This window comes from Hippopotamus amphibius, chromosome 15, assembly GCF_030028045.1.
Source record: "Hippopotamus amphibius kiboko isolate mHipAmp2 chromosome 15, mHipAmp2.hap2, whole genome shotgun sequence".
In the NCBI taxonomy this organism is placed as follows: Eukaryota; Metazoa; Chordata; class Mammalia; order Artiodactyla; family Hippopotamidae; genus Hippopotamus; species Hippopotamus amphibius.
The window spans coordinates 41312786-41330503 of NC_080200.1; the positions used below are offsets into that span (position 1 = coordinate 41312786).

Genomic DNA, 17718 nt, shown 5'->3' on the forward strand with positions numbered 1-17718 from the left:
ATAGGCATATATTTACTATTGATATAAAACATGGATCTTATAAACAGTCCATATTCCATATTAAAATTGCCCTACTGACTGTCTTGATGTTTTTTAAAGCTGATTTATTTGTTTGCTTGTTTTGATCCAGGAACCAGTTAAGGAGAATACATTTGGCTATCATGGCCCTTTAGATTTAATTAAGAACTATTCTTAGCCCTACCTCTGTTTTGTCATTTATGATTTTAACATTTTTGAATGGTCTAAACCAATTCGTTTGCAGAATATTCCTTATTTTAGATTTGTATGACTTCTTTTCTCCTCTGCATGATAAGATTCAGAATAAACATTTTTGGCAAGAACACAACATTCGTGATGTTGATCCTTCTTAGTGCAGCATCATAAAGCAAGTGTATTGACAGCTTAAGATTTGTAACCATTATTATCAAAAATTAAGGTTAGCAAAGTTCTTCACTAGGAATTTAAAAATACAGCATGTGTTTTATTACTGATAAAATCTATTTTGTGAGTGTTAAATATAACTTAGGCTTAAATTGTCAGACTTTTTTTGCAAAAATTTTTTTGTGTGACACCAGTTATAAAATGCCATAATATAAAGTTAATTTAACTCTTGGTACTATGTTAGAACTTTCCTTCTCATTTTTGTTGATGTAAGTGAATTAGGGGTAGAAGATAGAGATGAATCTATATCCTACTTTCCTGCTTCCAGAACCATGTGACCCTTTGAAGGTCACTAATTGATTCCCTAGTTTACTGAGAGTTTCATATATTCTGAAATTCGCTTTAAGTCATCCTTTTATAGGAAGTTTAATTATGATGAGAAAAATTTGTCTTAAAAAGGCACATTTTTAGCCAATAACTTATCTGATTTGAGTGATCTTTTTGAGTTATATTTTGATTAATATAATGTTAAATTTATGCAATAAAATATATTGCACACCCGCCGTGTGCACTAGGGATATCAAGATGAATAAGATAAAGGTAGTGGTATCTTAATTTTTTGGAAGGTAGTAAAATACATACTTAAAAAATTATTTAAAAGTAAATGTATTCTTCAAAGAAATCAAATAAAAATATATTCCTTAAAGAACTTCAAAATATGATAAAATGTAAAGATGTGTTTATTTTAATACAGTACAACTTATGCAGCAACAGAAAAAACTTTGTATATAACATATCAAGTTTGAAGCACTATGGAAATACGTAATGGATATATTTATGTCATGAGAGAAGGAAGAGAATGTAACTAATTAGTGATATAATGTAGTCATTATTGCTAAAGACAGGCAGAAGAGAACAGCAACTTTAAAATGAGATTGGAGAAAGTCTACATTAAAATAAATAGATGAGAAAGGTAAAGATGTTTTGTGAGTTTATGCTTATTCTAGCAAAGCCATTAATGGCTTATGTTACTCTGTTTGTATATTTTAAAGTTCATAACTACTGATAGCTTCTACTAGTGTTGATTTATGATTTGTTCTTACTAAAAAATAACTTACAAAAGGAGGAAAATTGGGATCAGTTGATAGATTTTTGGAAATTCAGTGAAGTCCCATTAGGAGGTTTTAGATTGAATGCTTTTATTTTTCGTGGTAGTCATGGTTTGGTTGGTTTACCCCTGATGTCTGATGCTGGTTCTTTTTGTGATCTTTGGTGCCTCACCTGATGTCTTTACTAAGATAAGGACAGCAGTGGGTTGGCTTCTGATGCTATTGAAAAAGGTTTAACTCCTGGAAATATTAGAACTTATTTCTAAAGATTCTTTGGCAGAAAGGAAATGAATACGTGAACAAGATGTCACACGTGCTCGTAGCAACTCTGTGGGAAGAGCAGTTGCTTTTATCAGTGAAAAAATTGAGATTTGGACAATTCAGATAACTAGCCCAAGGTCATATATTTAGTTAATTAGTATCAGAACCGTCACGTCAACACAGCATTTCTGATCCCAGATCCTGTATTGAGTTTTCATGAAAACTTGTAAAGTATTGCCTGTTTTTTGAACTGCCCCTGCCTGTACACACCTTCCTTCTGGCAGAGGTATCCCAGGGTCATCTTGTATTATTTCTTATATAGTATCTTGTTTATTGTTTAAAGCAGTAAACAGCACTCTAAATAGTTGGTAATTATTATTTACTTAAAATTTCTGACTTACCTACTAGAATATAAACTTTAAGAAGACCGTGTCTGTTATGTTTGCCGTTAAATCCCCACTACCTAGCAAAGTGCTTGTTAAAAAGTATTAGACACTTAATAAATATTTATGGAATGAATAAATATTGATGAGTCCTGCCAAATGTTATCATTATCTCCATTTTATAAGGAGGTCTGTGGTTCAGAGAAGTGAACCGAATTGCCCCAAATCACACAATTAATAAATAACAAAGCCAGGGTCACAGGGTAAGCCTGTGCCATTCTTCAGTGTGTGCAATAGAATCGTAGTCTTCCTGAAAACTGAAGTGCTTTGCTTGGAAAATATGAAGTGCAGCAATATTATTCCTGCCTCATTTATAATGTTCTTAGACTTAAGAACATTTTAAAAGCCCAATTTTTTTTTCTTTTCTCCTATTTGTTCTAACCTAGAATGTCTTATTCTTGGGCTGTAGCAGTGGACAATTTAAGAAGAAATATACCCACTCTAAAGGGACTGTGAGTTTTATTGCTGCCTTAAAAAAATAATTTCCCTGAAACCAGAATTCTGTGGGTTGACTAATCTTGATAAACCTGCATGTGAGAATGACACTAAATTTGTTCATTGTTTTTGAGCTCAACATCTCTTGCCTTTACTTCTTCTTTCTCTTCTACCCCCACTTACCTCTAACCTCTGGGTTCTATGTGATTCTGGCATAATAGCAGCCATTCCTATGGATTCGGCTGGCTTGTCTGTATATAATAGGCTCCTAATGTACCTAAAATTCCTGATTTTCTAGGAAGACATAACAAAGCTATGAAATAGATTAAATGTGAATGTTAGGCTTGCTATCATTTATTTTTGTAGAGAATGCTGACTTGAGAGAAAACATGACATGGAGTTGTATCATGTAAAATGTTCACAAACCAGTAGCTTGGCAGGAGAAAATGAAACTGTTAGAATAAGAGATAAATTATCCATTGAGTGTTAGCATTTGCAGGCATGTCTAATAATTGTCATATTTTGAAACGCTGTATTTTGTTAAGGGTTTATTTATTTATTTATTGTTTTAATTTTTTTTTATATTTTTTTTTAATTTTTTTTTTAAGGGTTTATTTTAACTTTTTTATTTGCTGGAGAAAAGTAACCCAGTGTTGACCAGTGACACCATTATTTTAAGACGTAGTTCACAAAATAAGCTTTTACATGTTTCAAAAGCTCTTTGAATAGTTACACATCATTTATACATTCATGCAATTAAAGAATAGTGTCATTTTTGCTGGTGTCAGGAGACTCAGTTGATTCCATATTTATTAAATATTCTAAGAAATATAAATTTTTTAAAAATTACAGTTCTTGTTTTCTCCCTAGTTTTGTCCACTAATCCAGGACTGGTTGAAACTTTTCTTTAGAACTTCATTATCTCTGCTAGCTTACTATCAATTCAAAAGGCACATTAGTATATAACTTAAGAAACAAAAGTTTAGCAGAAACTGTTGGTAACTTGAAGGATTAGATGCAGACTTAGCTATATCAAAGACCAGCTACCAAGAATGAAAGTCCCCTAGGAATGGTATTTTCTTTTTGAATTCTGAAATAAGGTTCTGTATGTTTCCATAAAATCAGTAGCAGCAATGCTAGGTAAAAATTTACAAGAAGCTCCTGTTTGAAATGTTAAAGTATTGGTAGGAAGGTGGTGCATTTAGATCAGAGAGGGATGCAGACATCCCTGAATTAGTATTGGAATTAGCATCATGATGTGTGTGCCTGCTAAGTCAGGTATGTCTGAGTCAAGCTGGCCTACTTAGATTTCATCAGCTCTGAAAAAGGCTGTGTTTATCTTATTTACCGTGAGACATAAGTTCAACAAATCCAGTTTTATATTCTCAATTCATAGGGCTTCCTACTACGAGATTTCAGTTGATGATGGTCCGTGGGAAAAACAGAAGAGTTCAGGGCTCAATTTGTGTACTGGAACAGGATCAAAGGCCTGGTGAGTAACTTGGGATGTTGCTTATCAACTTTTGTGAAATACTTGAAGTAATGTAATTTACTTGCTATCTCATGTCGGTGTATCTAAGGCCTTTAATACACGAGAGGTAGCCTGGCCTTGTTACATTGGTTGGCTCAGTTTCTGCTACATTCATCGATTGGGTCCAGGAGTCCAGCTTTGACTTCTTAGATTATAGCTCAGCCTGGATCTGGTCATTCTTTAGCTTCGTGCACTAGGTTTGTAAGGAGAAAAAAGAAAATGAGAAATGTTTTTATGGACTATATATTTTTAAAAATGAATACTTTAAGTAATAGTAAAGAAATGAAAACAAAGTACAGTGCCAAAAAGTATGCTGGAGGTTTGTGCATTCAAGGCCTAACTGGAGATAACCTGGGACATCCTGAAACTTGTTTACCCTGTGACTCTCTCTGGGAAGTCTCTTCTACTTCTTAGTACACACATGCTCCTGCCTCCCAGACTTTTATCTATAGCTGTCTTCTCTCTTGAGTACAAACTCATATTGTGAAATTACCAAATACATAGGATGTTGATAGCACTTCAAATTCAAAACACTTAAAACTGAGTTTATTACCTTCGGTTGTTCTCCCCGTGTTCCCTGTCTTGCTTAATAGTATCACTGTTATCCTCGACTTCATATTCTCAGGAAAACACATTACTCCTTAAAACCTTGGTCTTATCTTTGAGTCTCCCTATTCTCCCCTCTCTAAATCCTGTCAGATATACTTCAGAAGTTCTAGCTCCCCTTTTTCAGTTTCTATTACTATTTCTTTGGTATAGGCCCCCAGCTTTTCTGGGAATATTCTTTGTGCCTCACCGTTTATTCTTCAGGCTGTCATTCATCCTACTACCACAGAGTTATATTTCTAAAATGTAGATATATCTCACTGTTTTCCTTCTGTGCTTTAAAACTTTCATTGACTCCTATGTTCATATTACTCAGACTGTCATACAAGGCCCTTTAAATATGACCTACATTTCCGTGCCAGCCTACTCCTGCCTGACCCTACCCATCACACGGGCGACGCTGCAGGCTACTTGCAATTCTTAGCACGAGCCACGTTCTTTCTGGGCTTTTTGTTTTTGCTCGATGCAGTTTCTTCCTGCATTGAATGCCTGAACATTCTTCAGTCTCCATCCACTGGCTGAAAATTCCAGTCTTTAAATGTCATTTTCTGTAGGAAGCCTTTGCTTAAGACCTAGTTCCTTTCATAAGCTTAGTTAATTAATCCCCTTCTTTGCCCTTACCCAGCACTTTTTCTTCATAGCACTATTGTAGCACTTAGCACATTATTAGTTTCTAATAAGCTCATATCCAGTTAGTTTGAGCAACTTGAGGCACATGGGATGGGGACTAGAGATTTTTTCCCCTCAGTTTTTTTGTGTGCATAGCACAGTACTTAATACATATTCACTTAAATACTTTTTGGATAAATGACTGCATGCTCACAGATACAGCTAAAACAGTGCTTATCAAACTGACTTGAAGTTTGGATACTTTAAAATTGAGCGTTATTTCCCCTACCACACACCTATAGTTGAGTCCTGTGTTGATGGTGCATTTAAACAAGTATGACTTAGATTCGAATTTCAGTCTTCTCTGTGTTACTTATTACCATCCGCTTAGTCTCCTGTGTTCTGGTATGGAGCTAACTCTTTCTGTCTCTCTAACTATATCCTATCCCCGCCATCTTGGCTACCCAGTCCCTTTTCTTCTCTACTCAGCCCTGTGCAGCTTGCTTGCTTCTAACATGTTCTACTCTCCTCCCTGTCATTATTGATAATTCTTTCATTATGATTGCGTTTCCCATCTATTTTTGATCCTTTTTCTTTTCAGCAAGTGGGGGGAGAAAAGAGAAGCCAAGGGGCCATAGGGACTGAGGGAAAGCTATATGTTCTATACATTAATCATTTCAACTTACTGCAGTACCATCTTTGAGCACTTTCTTTGTCCCAAGTAACTATATTGTCTTATTTAAATTCTCAAAAATACTCTGGAATTAGGTGATTTTATTTTCATTAATAGAGTATAAAAAGTCTCAGAACTGGCACAACAGTGTAAAGCAATTATACTCCAGTAAAGATCTGGAAAAAAAAAAAAAGTCTCAGAAGTTCACTGACTTGCCCAGAGCCATGTGGCTAATAAGGATGTCAATTCTGGACTTCACTCTAGACTGCAGACCTCCTGAGCCACAGGAGGAGGAAGAGCACAGAGGGTCCTCTGTGGGAGGTTATGAGACATGCTCGGAAGTGCTGCCATGATAGCCACTCTTACTCCTTTAGCTAGAACTTCGTTACTTGCTATGTAGCAAGAGGGGGGTGGGAAATATAGCTTAATCATGTGTCTATGGGGGGAAAAAAGAGTTCAGGGATTAGCTGTCCCATCTTTGCACTTCTAAAAATTCTTGCGCAGGATGTAGGATGCAGTGGCTGTGTTGCATAGCAAGTCTCTGCATTGTTCCATTCTCATCTTGGTCCTCTTCCCTGTGTGAAATGTGATTTGCAGCACACACTAGGAGAAGTGCCACAAAGCAGGATCATTTATGGTTCCATGAGTTCTTAAGACTGTTCCCAGTCCTCCTCCTCCATACGTTCTGTCCTAGCTGACTTAATTAAGGGTGAGGAGATGTTCTCAAATAAAGAGAAAGTTTTACTAGCTGATGAAGATATGAGACTCTTTGTCTTTCAATTTGGTTGTCTTTAGTAGAAGTTATGTCTGATTTCAAATGAGAACTCTTAGAATGGTGAAGGTTGTAGCTTTAAGGAAAAAGTGTGCTGGCTAACACCTGCTCTGGCATATGGTTTGATATAGAATGGAAACCATTCCTAAAGGTAAAGTGAATTGGCTGAGATTTAGATTTAAACCACAGGAAATTAGTTTTAATTTAACCCCAATTCAGAGAACTTAGTTTGTGTTGGTTTGTGGTAACCCTAATAAGTCATAGTTCTAGGAATGTTAGAGCATGTCTTACAAGACTTCTGTTCTCTTAAACAAAGTCTTAACTACATTAAGGAGATATAAGTAATTAGTATCTATTGCCTTTACATATTTTAATTCAGTGGAACCCTAATAAGCAGCTTATTTTCATATGACTTTTGGAATTCCAAAACAGTATCTTTCAGTAATGAGTGTATTCAGAGGAATTAGAGTATAACTCATACGTATTTCTCACATTTGACATTTTTATTTAGTGTTGAGTTCTTGCCATGAGCCAGGCAATGCCCTAAGTGCCTTATGTCTTGTAATATGTGACTAATGAGATAGGGTTTGTGAACCTTATATTAAACAATAAGAAAGTGAGAACACTCGAAGTATTTTGCTTTATACCACATAGCAAGTATGATCAAAGGTACAGAGGTAAGAATGAGCCTGGGGTGTTGGGAATGTGAAATTAGAGGGCAGATAATGGTGAAAAATAGGATAGGCACGGGCCAGATTTTAGATTTTTTTTTTAGCCTAGGGATATGGTCTGTGAATGACCCCAATTTGTTTAATATAAAAATGTGTGTATCTGCATTTTTCTTAAGAGAATGTCCAAAATGTTTTCACATTTCTCAAAATGTGGAGAGTATAGGATTAGAGGGGTGTAAGGAGTATCTCTTATTCCTCCTCAAAAACGTTAAGAGCCACTGGGTTAGGTGTGGAGTTGTGTGACGATGCAGTGTTGTTCCTGTTCATTGGGACTGTCTCCTGGAAGAGTGAGAAGAATTAGAGGCAGGAGAAGAATTCCAAATTACCTTGAAGATTTTTTTTTTAAACCTTTCCTTAACCATCTTTTTAGACCCCATCACAGAGCTACTTTTAAAAGTTATTCATGTTTATGTTAACATTTGTTCTTAAGTAGTTAAGCGAGGCATCTTGCTAGTAAAAAATTTCTCTTCAGAGACGATTTTATAATTTGAAGAAATACGCATTTAAAAATATGTTAAATAATACAAAGAGTATAAAGGGAAAAGCTAGTCTCTTTCATTTCACATCTCTAGTACTAATCTCCAGATAGAACCACTCTATATATGTATATATTTTTTAATATAAGTAAAACAGGGAAGTTTTATATAAATAGATACACATATATACTGTTTTATGCTTTTGGTTTCTTAACTTAACATATTGATATCTTTCCATATCAGTACATTTAGTTGTATTTTAGCGTTTTTAATGTCTGCATAGTATTCTACTGAGTAGCTATAATATAGTTTATTTACTCAGCTTCCTTTAGTTTTGCTATTATGTGCTTTCCAGTAGTTTTGCTATTATATACAATGCTTCAATAAATATTCTTGTATTTGTCTTTGTGTATTATATATACAAGTATATTTTAGGATAAACCTGATTGAAGGATATGTTCATTTTAAATCTAATAGAGCAGAATTGCCCTCCAGTTGCAATTTCTATAATTCCATTAGTGTATGAGAATACTTTTCCCATACCATATCAATACATTATCAGTTTTTAATCTTTAAAATCTGAGAAAAATCTTGTTTTAATTTGTACTTCCTCAAGTATGAGTGAGACTGAACATTTTTTTCATATAGACCTGTGAACTTTGCCCACTTTTTAAAGCTGTGTAAAGTGGCTATTGTCTTTTGGTCATTTTTTTTCCTGACGATTTCTAAGAATTCTTTAAGTACATTAAGTAGATTATTTCTTTTTCATTTTTCATATGTTTTTAGAACTAAAATAAGAAAAAATATATATGGCGTTTTGTTTCTAGGTCATTCAATATTAACAGGGTTGCACCTCAGGCTGTGGAAGATGTTCTAAATATTGGTGAGTATCAAATAGCTCTTATATGTTACAATTATAATATGCTGTATATGTATTTATTTTATGTTAGCTATATTGTACATTATAAAATATTTAATCAAGATATTTTCCCCCTTTCCTTTTTTAATAGCAAAACGACAAGGAAATTTAAGTCTTCCATTGAGCAGAGAATTGGTAGAGAAAGGTCAGTGACAAATGATCATAATTACTAACATTTTCTGTATATATATTGAGGATGTTATTGCAAAGTGTACTTGTCTAATTAAGCAAAGCATAGTACTTTTTTTGACTCAAACATGCTCTTAATATAATACACTTATAATGTTTTGAAACAATAAAAAGTTTAAAGCTGGAATTTTATATTATGATTTTTGTCAACCATGGAAATATAACCTCTGTGTCAAAACCGTGTGACTGCAAACATGTCCAGAGGGATAGGCAAATGTAGAAAAATACACATCTGACAATTAGGAAAATACCTAAGCTCGGGGTGCCATTAACATCCTCTGAATGAGAAGGAATTCATGGAGCTGTGAATGCTTACCTTCGCGTTCGCTAAAATGTTCTCTTTAACCTTCTCCTGCCCAGTTATTTCAGGGTTCCTTTAAGAGAGCCAGCACTATTGGAGAAAGGATACTGATCAGGGAATTTGAAGACCTAGGTTCCAGTCCCAGACCAACCAGTCATTCACTGTGAAACAGTGGGTGAGACTGTTTCTTTGCTCCTCTGCTTCCTCAGCTGTGGAATGAGAGAGTGGATGTAGATTGCTGGGGCATAGGAATTCTTCAAATTTATTTGTTAAATTTTATTTTTTAAAAGTATTTATTCGTAAACTGAAAACCACATTCATTTGATTTGCATATGAAATTTTAACACAATAAGTCTACTCATCTACCAGGATCATTTTTGAAAGTATGAACCTCAAACTAAAGCTAAGTTGTACTGTCTCTGTTTAATTGAAGAGTATTCTAAGATTTCAAGGTAAATTATTTAAAAAAAAAAAAAAAACAACAAAAAACCCAAACTTGTTTATAGTTGCATTTATTTACCTGGGCTACACCTGTCATCCATAAACATTTGAATTTGAGAGTTATGAGAACAGACACGTTCTTATTGATTGCTTTTAAAATGATTTAGCAATTCATGATAAAGTATGTTAACAGTGTGAGTTCATTTTATTTGTATATTTTGGATTTTTGTAAGACTTTCTTTGTTGGGTTAGATGGTTTGTCTTTCAAATACGAGGGTGAGTCAAAAATTATCCACACTGTGGTTGTATTAAAACTTCTGTTGACCGCACTGTCTTATCAGTGCTTTGTGTTCAAGGCTACTGTCTCCCCAGTCACTGCTGTGCAGGTGTGAATGTGTTACATCAGTTCATTTGTAACTGCAGTGGGAGCAAAAATGGATGCCCCACTTGTGATTTGCACGAAAGAAGAGCACTGTGCTGTGATTTTGTTTTTTGTGGTCTGAGGGTGTGCACGTCCACACACTTCTGCCCACACTGTCGACACTCTGCAAAAGCTTTGTTTTGAGGTGTTAAAGCATCCTCCCTATAGTCCTGATCTTGCTCCATCAGACTCTGACCTGTTTGGTCCCCTGAAAGCAGCCCTACGAGGACGAAGATTCACTTCTGATGAAGAAGTGAAAACAGCAGTGTATTTGTAGCTCGCAGCTCAGGCTAAAACATTTTTTTCATGAGGGAATATGAAAGCTTGTTGACAGATAGACAAAGTGTATTGAAAAGCAAGGAGATTATGTCAAAAAATGATGTCTTTTCTAAAAGTTAATTGAAATAAATGGTATAGCCAGAGTGTGGATAATTTTTGACTCACCCTTGTAGTATATAAATAGGGCTAAATCTCTGTGGTTACTTCAGCCCTCTAAAACGGACTGTTTTGTCCCTCTCTTAATTTGAGACCTAGAAGATTATTTTAATCGTAGCTTTGAGCTAAAATTAGTGTTAAATCTGTATCAAAGAAAGGAAAGTTAGGCATTTATAGTAATTGATTCTTCATTATATAATTTAACTTAAAGCATAATGTATACAAAACAACTGAAATTTATATCAGGTATATAAATTAATTTGAGGGTATATATAAAGTAGTGATTGCTTTTTCTTTTAATAAGCATACTGCTTTACTGAATGAATATTATTCCTTTGAAGATTTGACTGTCTTCAGAAGCAATAGTGAATGCCAATGGTGCAGTCACTGTTACAGACACTTCATTTAATTCAAATGAAAATTTGGTATATAAGGTAGATTATCTGATAGTCTTGTAATGTTTTTAATGTGGTGCTCAACTCAGTACTCTTTCAAGCCCAGTCTCTTTGTGCAGTTGTCTGGAACCAGTTTGTGCTCTGCATGCCAACTCTTGTGTGCCTCTTGGTTAGAGAGAAAGCACATCCCAAAGACTTCTAGAAATATCTTGAGTAGTAGCAGTTTCATTAGAGAAAGCATATTGCCTGCCATTGTTTTTGACTGAATTTTATATCAAGGCTGTTAGCTTATACTTATGAACTCTTTGGCATGGTATTTTGGAAAGGGACTTTTAGCAAGGGATTATGGCAACTCAAGTTCCATTTTTGAGTGCCTCAAACTAGTTTCTCTCTCTTTTTGTTTTTGTTTGATTACTACCTTTATAGTCCGTCCCCTCCCCCCCCCCATGTACCCATTTCTTCTATATTGTGGGTGATGTAGGCTTCTGTGGGGTGATCTTGGAACATATTCCTCATCTGCAAGCATTTGTTGTTGTTGTTGTTTTCATGGAATGTGTTGTGAGTTCCAAGAAACTTGCTGCCAAACAGACCTTTGGAATAGAACTGCTTTTAAATTGGGGATGGCATCCATTTTCATTTTTGCTCTTCTCAGAAGTGACTGTCTTTCATTGAATGTGCTAGTACTTGGCTTTTTTCCTTTATAGTTACAAATGAATATAATGAATCGCTGCTCTACAGTCCAGAAGAACCAAAAATACTTTTCAGTATTCGAGAACCAATAGCAAACAGAATTTTCTCAAGCAGTCGTCAGCGTTGTTTCACCTCAAAGTAAGCTCCCAAAGTCTTCTTGTGGCTGTTTTCCTTCCTTGTAATTATAAAGCACAGTTGGCTTTAAAAATATTCAATTTCATTAAATTCACTCCTTCAAACTCAGTCTAGCAGGAAAAGTAGAACCTGTGGAACTAAAGAAGTATCATATCATGTTAACCTGGCTAAAGTGATATTTTCTCTAAAACTTGTTGCATTTTAGAGAAAAGTAAAATTTAAGTGACTAGAAAGGACATAGTTATTTAATTGGGTGATGTGGGCTTGTTTCTTTTTGTTTGTTTTTACTATATTAAGACATAGTAAAATCAAATTATCACTTCAGAAGAAACTGACTGGAAAGCAACTTTTTTTCTCGTATGCTGTGGAATAAAAGCCAGACATACATTCATATAAAACCTAATTTGTATAGCAATATAACTTCACAGTAGAATTCTTCTTTCCGCTTTTCCTTAAAAGTGAATCCCCCTACTCCCCACATCTATTAAATTTGCCTTGGATCTTTTTTTTTTTTTTTTTTTTTGAGGGGAAGAGGATATACAAAAATGTGTATAATTTCTTATTTTGTGAAGGTTACCCGATTTTCCAAACTAACAAGAAAACCTACTATAATTATGAAAAGCTGTCACCTATCTCATGGCAAGCAAGGAACACTTTATTTTTTTATTTTTTTTCTGTTTCTATTTTATTTATTTATTATTTTTGGGGGTACACCAAGTTCAATCATCTGTTTTTATACACATATCCCCATATTCCCTCCCTCCCTCGACTTCCCCCCACCCTCCCCGTCCCAGTCCTCTAAGGCATCATCCATCCTTGAGTTGAACTCCCTTTGTTATACAGCAACTTCCCACTGGCTATCTATTTTACAGTTGGTAGTATATATATGTCTATGCTACTCTCTCACTTCATCTCAGCTTTTAATTACAAATTGCTGCTTATAGTGTGCATATATTTTTTTGAAAATACACAATTGATTTTTTCCAGGAAAGACACTAAAAAGGAAACTCATAATTAAAAATCACTTTGTCATTTGAGAGTTAGTTTTGATCGATCAACAAATCTGTACTCAGTGTGGGTGAGACTGTAAAGATTCATTTAAATGTTTGCTGATATAAGTAGGAGAACAGCTTTATGACTTTGGTGGCTGGAAGATATTTCTTAGCAACAAGCTTGATAAATTGAACTACATTACAGTTAAGAACTTTTGTTAATCAAGGCACCATTAAGAAAATAAAAAGGCTAGCCACAGAGTGAGATAGTACTTGTATCCAGCAATGGACTCATATCTAGAATATATTATAAAAATTCCTACACGTCACTAAGAAAAAGATAGGCAACCCAGTAGGAAAATGGCCAAAAGTCTTGGACAGGCGTTTCACAAAAGAGAATTATCCAAATGTATGGAAAAACATCCTTGACCTTATTATTTATCTGAGAAATGCAAATTAAAACTACATACTACGATACCACACATACTCACCAGACTAGCTAAAATACCAGCTGTCGATAAGGTGGAGCAACTGGAACTTTCATATACTGCTGTTAGTAATAGTTTGGAAAATTGTTTGGCAGTTATCTCCCAAAGCTGAATACAGCACATGCAGTGACCCAGTAACTCTCCTCCAAGATATATATCCAGCAGAAACGTATACGCTGACACCAAAAGACATGCTCGAGCATATTCATAGTAGCACTATTCCCAATAGGTAAAAATCCAAATGTCCATGAATAGTAGAAGAGATATTTACATTTTGCTGTTTTCATACAATGCAAGTGTTTCAGACAGCAATGAAGATGAACACACTCTGCTACATGTAATAACATGGACGATGGTACAGACATGCCATTGAGCCAGGCATGCCTGTTGTGTTCTTCCACTTATATAAAATTCAAGAACAGACAAAGCTATAGCGATTGAAGATAGGATAGTGGATATGCTTGGGAAGGAGGGGCTGGGGGTAAAGACTGGGAGATGGGAGTAAGAGCAGTGAGGGAGCTTCTGGGGAGCTGGGTAACATTCAGGTCGTCATTTTCGTGATGATTACGCAAGTGTGTTCGTTGAGCTGTACCCTACTAATTTGTGCCTTTTCTGTATGTTTTACAGAAGTAAAAATTTTATATGAAAATAGTTACATTCTTGCTCAATACTTAAAATACTTGTAATAACTCAACATTTTCAAAAGGTTATGAGTTCTATCAAGTCTGCGCATGTTCACTGGGAAATGTTTGGGTGAATGGAGCTGTCCTGAACATTTAAGTTTTGAGATTTTCTGATAATGTACCCATGTATTCACCTAAGAGCAACTTGATTTTTAAAATCAAGGCCAAATGATCTGCCACTTTAGATTAAAATGAAGTGTTTTACAGAAACTATAATTTAGGGTTAAGAAAAGGGTTATATTTAATGAGTTGTTTCTTTCTGCTCAGGGTTTGTGTTCGTTCTCGTTGTTGGGATGCCTGCATGGTTGTGGATGGAGGAACTTCCTTTGAGTTTAATGATGGAGCAATTGCTTCAATGTTGATCAATAAAGAAGATGAGCTTCGAACTGTGCTTCTAGAACAGTGAAGGATTTCCTCAGATGACAATTTTGATTACCGGAAAAATAGTTTTACTGTGGAAACAGACTACCAGTCATAAAGCTACATTTTTTGGTTATTGTTGAGACTGGTTGGCCTTGGGCACGAAGGTGACCAAGAAAGTGAGATTTGCATTATTCTTCTGTTGGATTCTGATGGAAAAGATGTTCACTGTGTAAGAAAATGGATGGACTAAACTGATTGGAATTCATACCAGTGAAATTTCTATATTGCTTACAATTGGTTTCCAAGAGTGCTGATATCTTTTTACATTTAGAGAGGTAGGCTCAAGTAAAAGATTAAATGTTTAGGATTTGAAATTTAACTGTACAAGTTTTTTTTTTTCCTTCCTTTCCCTCCTAACTCTGTGGAATTGGTCAGAACAAACACATCTCATTTGATTAGTATTTTTTTATTGTACCTAAAAATCAAGATTTTTTTAAAAGCTTTGATGATGGAGAATTTTGATAAATCCTGACATTGACCTAATTGAAGTAGGTAAATGTGTTTTTATATATGCTAAGAGTTTTCTAATTTCAGAACACAGTGATATTGTTATGACTATTGATTTAAAAATAAAAAGTTCAATCATTTTTGAAGTTATTTATAAATGTTCTCATTTAATTGACTGTCAGGTTAATTTTGACAATCCTGGGTGAAATATATCTGGACAAAATCATGATGCTATCACAAATGTATTAATTACCCAATAACTATTTTAGGTCTTAGGTAATTTTTTTTTTAATGATTTGAGTGTCTAATCAAGTTCTTCCATATTTAAAACTCTGTAACATGGATTCAAAGACTGATAGGATGAACTGAGTAGACATATTCTATTGAGTTTTGTAAAACCTTTAATAAATGTTTTCATCTACTGTTAGGAGTATTGTCAGAAAGAAGATGGATTATTTAATAAATATGCAAAACACTTTGGTTTTGGAATTGCCTTACATATTATCATGGTAGTTTTCACCTAGCTCATATTCCAAGTTTTACACATTAGCTTTGAAGGATAAAATGTTATGGCTTTCCTTTTTCTCTCATTATGACAGTTTCTTTACCTAATTCCTGACCTACTTATAAGTAATTCTAGAATTATCACAAAAAGTACCTCTTGCTGCATCATGAGACAATTGGTATTCTCATTCCAGTTATTCAGAGTTGTATTTTTTTTTCACTTGCTGTTAAAAATTTTTCTTCAATCACCGAAATGTTTATTGAACACCCACTCGTGCCATGTACTGTGTCAGGTGCTGGATGTACATTGGTGAAGTAAACAGACTCTGTCCTGATAGAGCTGGAGTCTTGTGAGCTCAGAAGTAAATTCTGTGAAAGCTAGGATGTATAATCAAATCGAGTGCTCTTAGTTCTGGCAACATTTATCACGTTCTTGTCAAAATTTCTATATAAATGTTACTATACAAAGATAAGCTAGGTTTCGATGTAAATCCAGAACAAGAATCTGTTTTTCTTTTTCAGTTGAGTATCTGCATAGACAGTAATAGCAAGGAGTGTATGTGATGCATACAATAAAAATTGTTGTTTTCCCAGAGATGGATCTAATTTCTGAGTTGATTTAAAGATGATATACTTAAGATGCCACTTTAGAAAGAAGTGAAATTCCACACTCTAGAAACTCCCTAACAGGTTCAAAATACCTTTTTGACAAAAATGCCAACTCCATCTTTAATATCAAGGAAGTCTAATTGTGCAAAATGGTACCATAGATTTGTTTAATATGTAACATATTAATAGGTAACCTGCTATGTAAAACTGTTCATAAGCCATATTTTGAAGGTTTTAAAAATACTTAATGTGCTTCATTTGTGATATAACTTCCAACATTTCTGCTTTGTGGTGGGGATTTATTTGCAAGAGATGATGAGGGGAAAAGGATGTTAGAATAACAAAAGTTTTTATGAATGAGTTAACCTTTTAATGGCAACTACATGTGAATAAAATTAAACCATTGTTATCTTTTCTTTTTAGGTCATTTATTTCTTTAGCTTTTATGGGTCATTATTTGAAAACCAGATATCCCCAAAATGTTATGTTTCAAGTCTTTTTTTCCTCACTGCTATGTATTATTTTGTGCCCTGCTGACTTCATTCACTGCTAATGTAACACAGTGCTTCCTGGTACAGTAGACTCCTCAGGTAATTTTGAGTTAATATTTTTGATGCTCCATATGTATTTATATTCATGGCCCCAGTAAATCAAATCATATTATGTGAACTGCTGAACTAGAAAGAGGAATTTTTTATTTCAAATGCAGTTTATTCTTGACTTTAATATTAAAAATAACCATGAAGGATTAGGGTACTGTAAGTCAATAAGAAGGCTTATGTAAGTTTTTTACATGAAGGAAGGTATAAAGAGTATTTTTTTAAGTGTCATGGGCTTTATTTTATGATAGAATTTTTGGAAAATTACTGACTAAACAAGGAGGATCTATAAGGAAAAAATAGAAGAGAATGTTTTACGTGTTAATTTGAGTATCTTATAGGATAGCAAAGGCATGAATTGCAACTAATTTTTGTTCTCCCTTTTTAAAAAATCAACATCAGCAGTTAAAGTTAAATATATTTTAATGTATTTTTTAAAACTATTTAAAAAATATATTTCCAACTGCAACTTTTGTTTTCTTCCCTACACTTACTTTCTTTAAATGATTGAAAAGAGCTTGAATGATATATCAGGTTGTCACCATGCTAGGCTGGTTCTTCTTGGCTTTCACAAGAATATAATCTATTTAAAATACCTTTGGTAATTAACCTTTGTTACATAGCTATTTCCTCCCATCTCAGATCTTTCCTTCAAAATATTTCTTGATGAAATGATTATTCACAAAATCATTCTATTACTCTGTTAAATATTCCCATTAGTCTTTTAAGTGGGTTGTTGTGGATTATCCACTTTACATGTAGTAAATTAATAGTTTTGAGTAAAAAGGCATTTTAAAAGCCAATGTAAATGACTGTGTGACCAGTTTTTGTTTAAGACAATATAAATGCATGGTAATGGTTGGGATATGATACATTCCAGTGTGCCTATTAATTTTAAAATGTATGGGTATGGAAAAAGTCTGCCTTACTGTCTCTCATCAGTCAGCCCCTGCCATCGGAAGATCTTAAAGTAGAGTGATTTTAATGCTTAAATGTGCAAGGTAGATATTTTGATATTTG

At 34.2% G+C, this 17718-nt stretch overlaps 2 protein-coding genes across 3 annotated transcripts in view; one reads left to right on the top strand and one right to left on the bottom strand.

Moving 5' to 3' along the window:
• Window positions 1-17379, top strand: part of NADK2 (NAD kinase 2, mitochondrial) — a 46194-nt gene extending 28815 nt beyond the window's left edge. The window contains exons 8-13 of one of the 2 annotated variants that reach the window (XM_057708172.1): window positions 2581-2646; window positions 4026-4121; window positions 8855-8910; window positions 9038-9091; window positions 11833-11956; window positions 14384-17379. In XM_057708172.1, the coding sequence (XP_057564155.1) occupies window positions 2581-2646; window positions 4026-4121; window positions 8855-8910; window positions 9038-9091; window positions 11833-11956; window positions 14384-14522 (535 nt within the window). In that variant the 3' untranslated portion in view covers window positions 14523-17379. The remainder of the gene's footprint in view (window positions 1-2580; window positions 2647-4025; window positions 4122-8854; window positions 8911-9037; window positions 9092-11832; window positions 11957-14383) is intronic. The other variant, XM_057708173.1, reaches the window with a different exon arrangement.
• SKP2 (S-phase kinase associated protein 2) overlaps window positions 1222-17718 on the bottom strand; it is a 60269-nt gene continuing 43772 nt past the window's right edge. Inside the window, exon 10 of the mRNA XM_057708170.1 lies at window positions 1222-4353. Coding sequence (XP_057564153.1) covers window positions 4341-4353 — 13 coding nt within the window. The 3' untranslated portion in view covers window positions 1222-4340. The remainder of the gene's footprint in view (window positions 4354-17718) is intronic.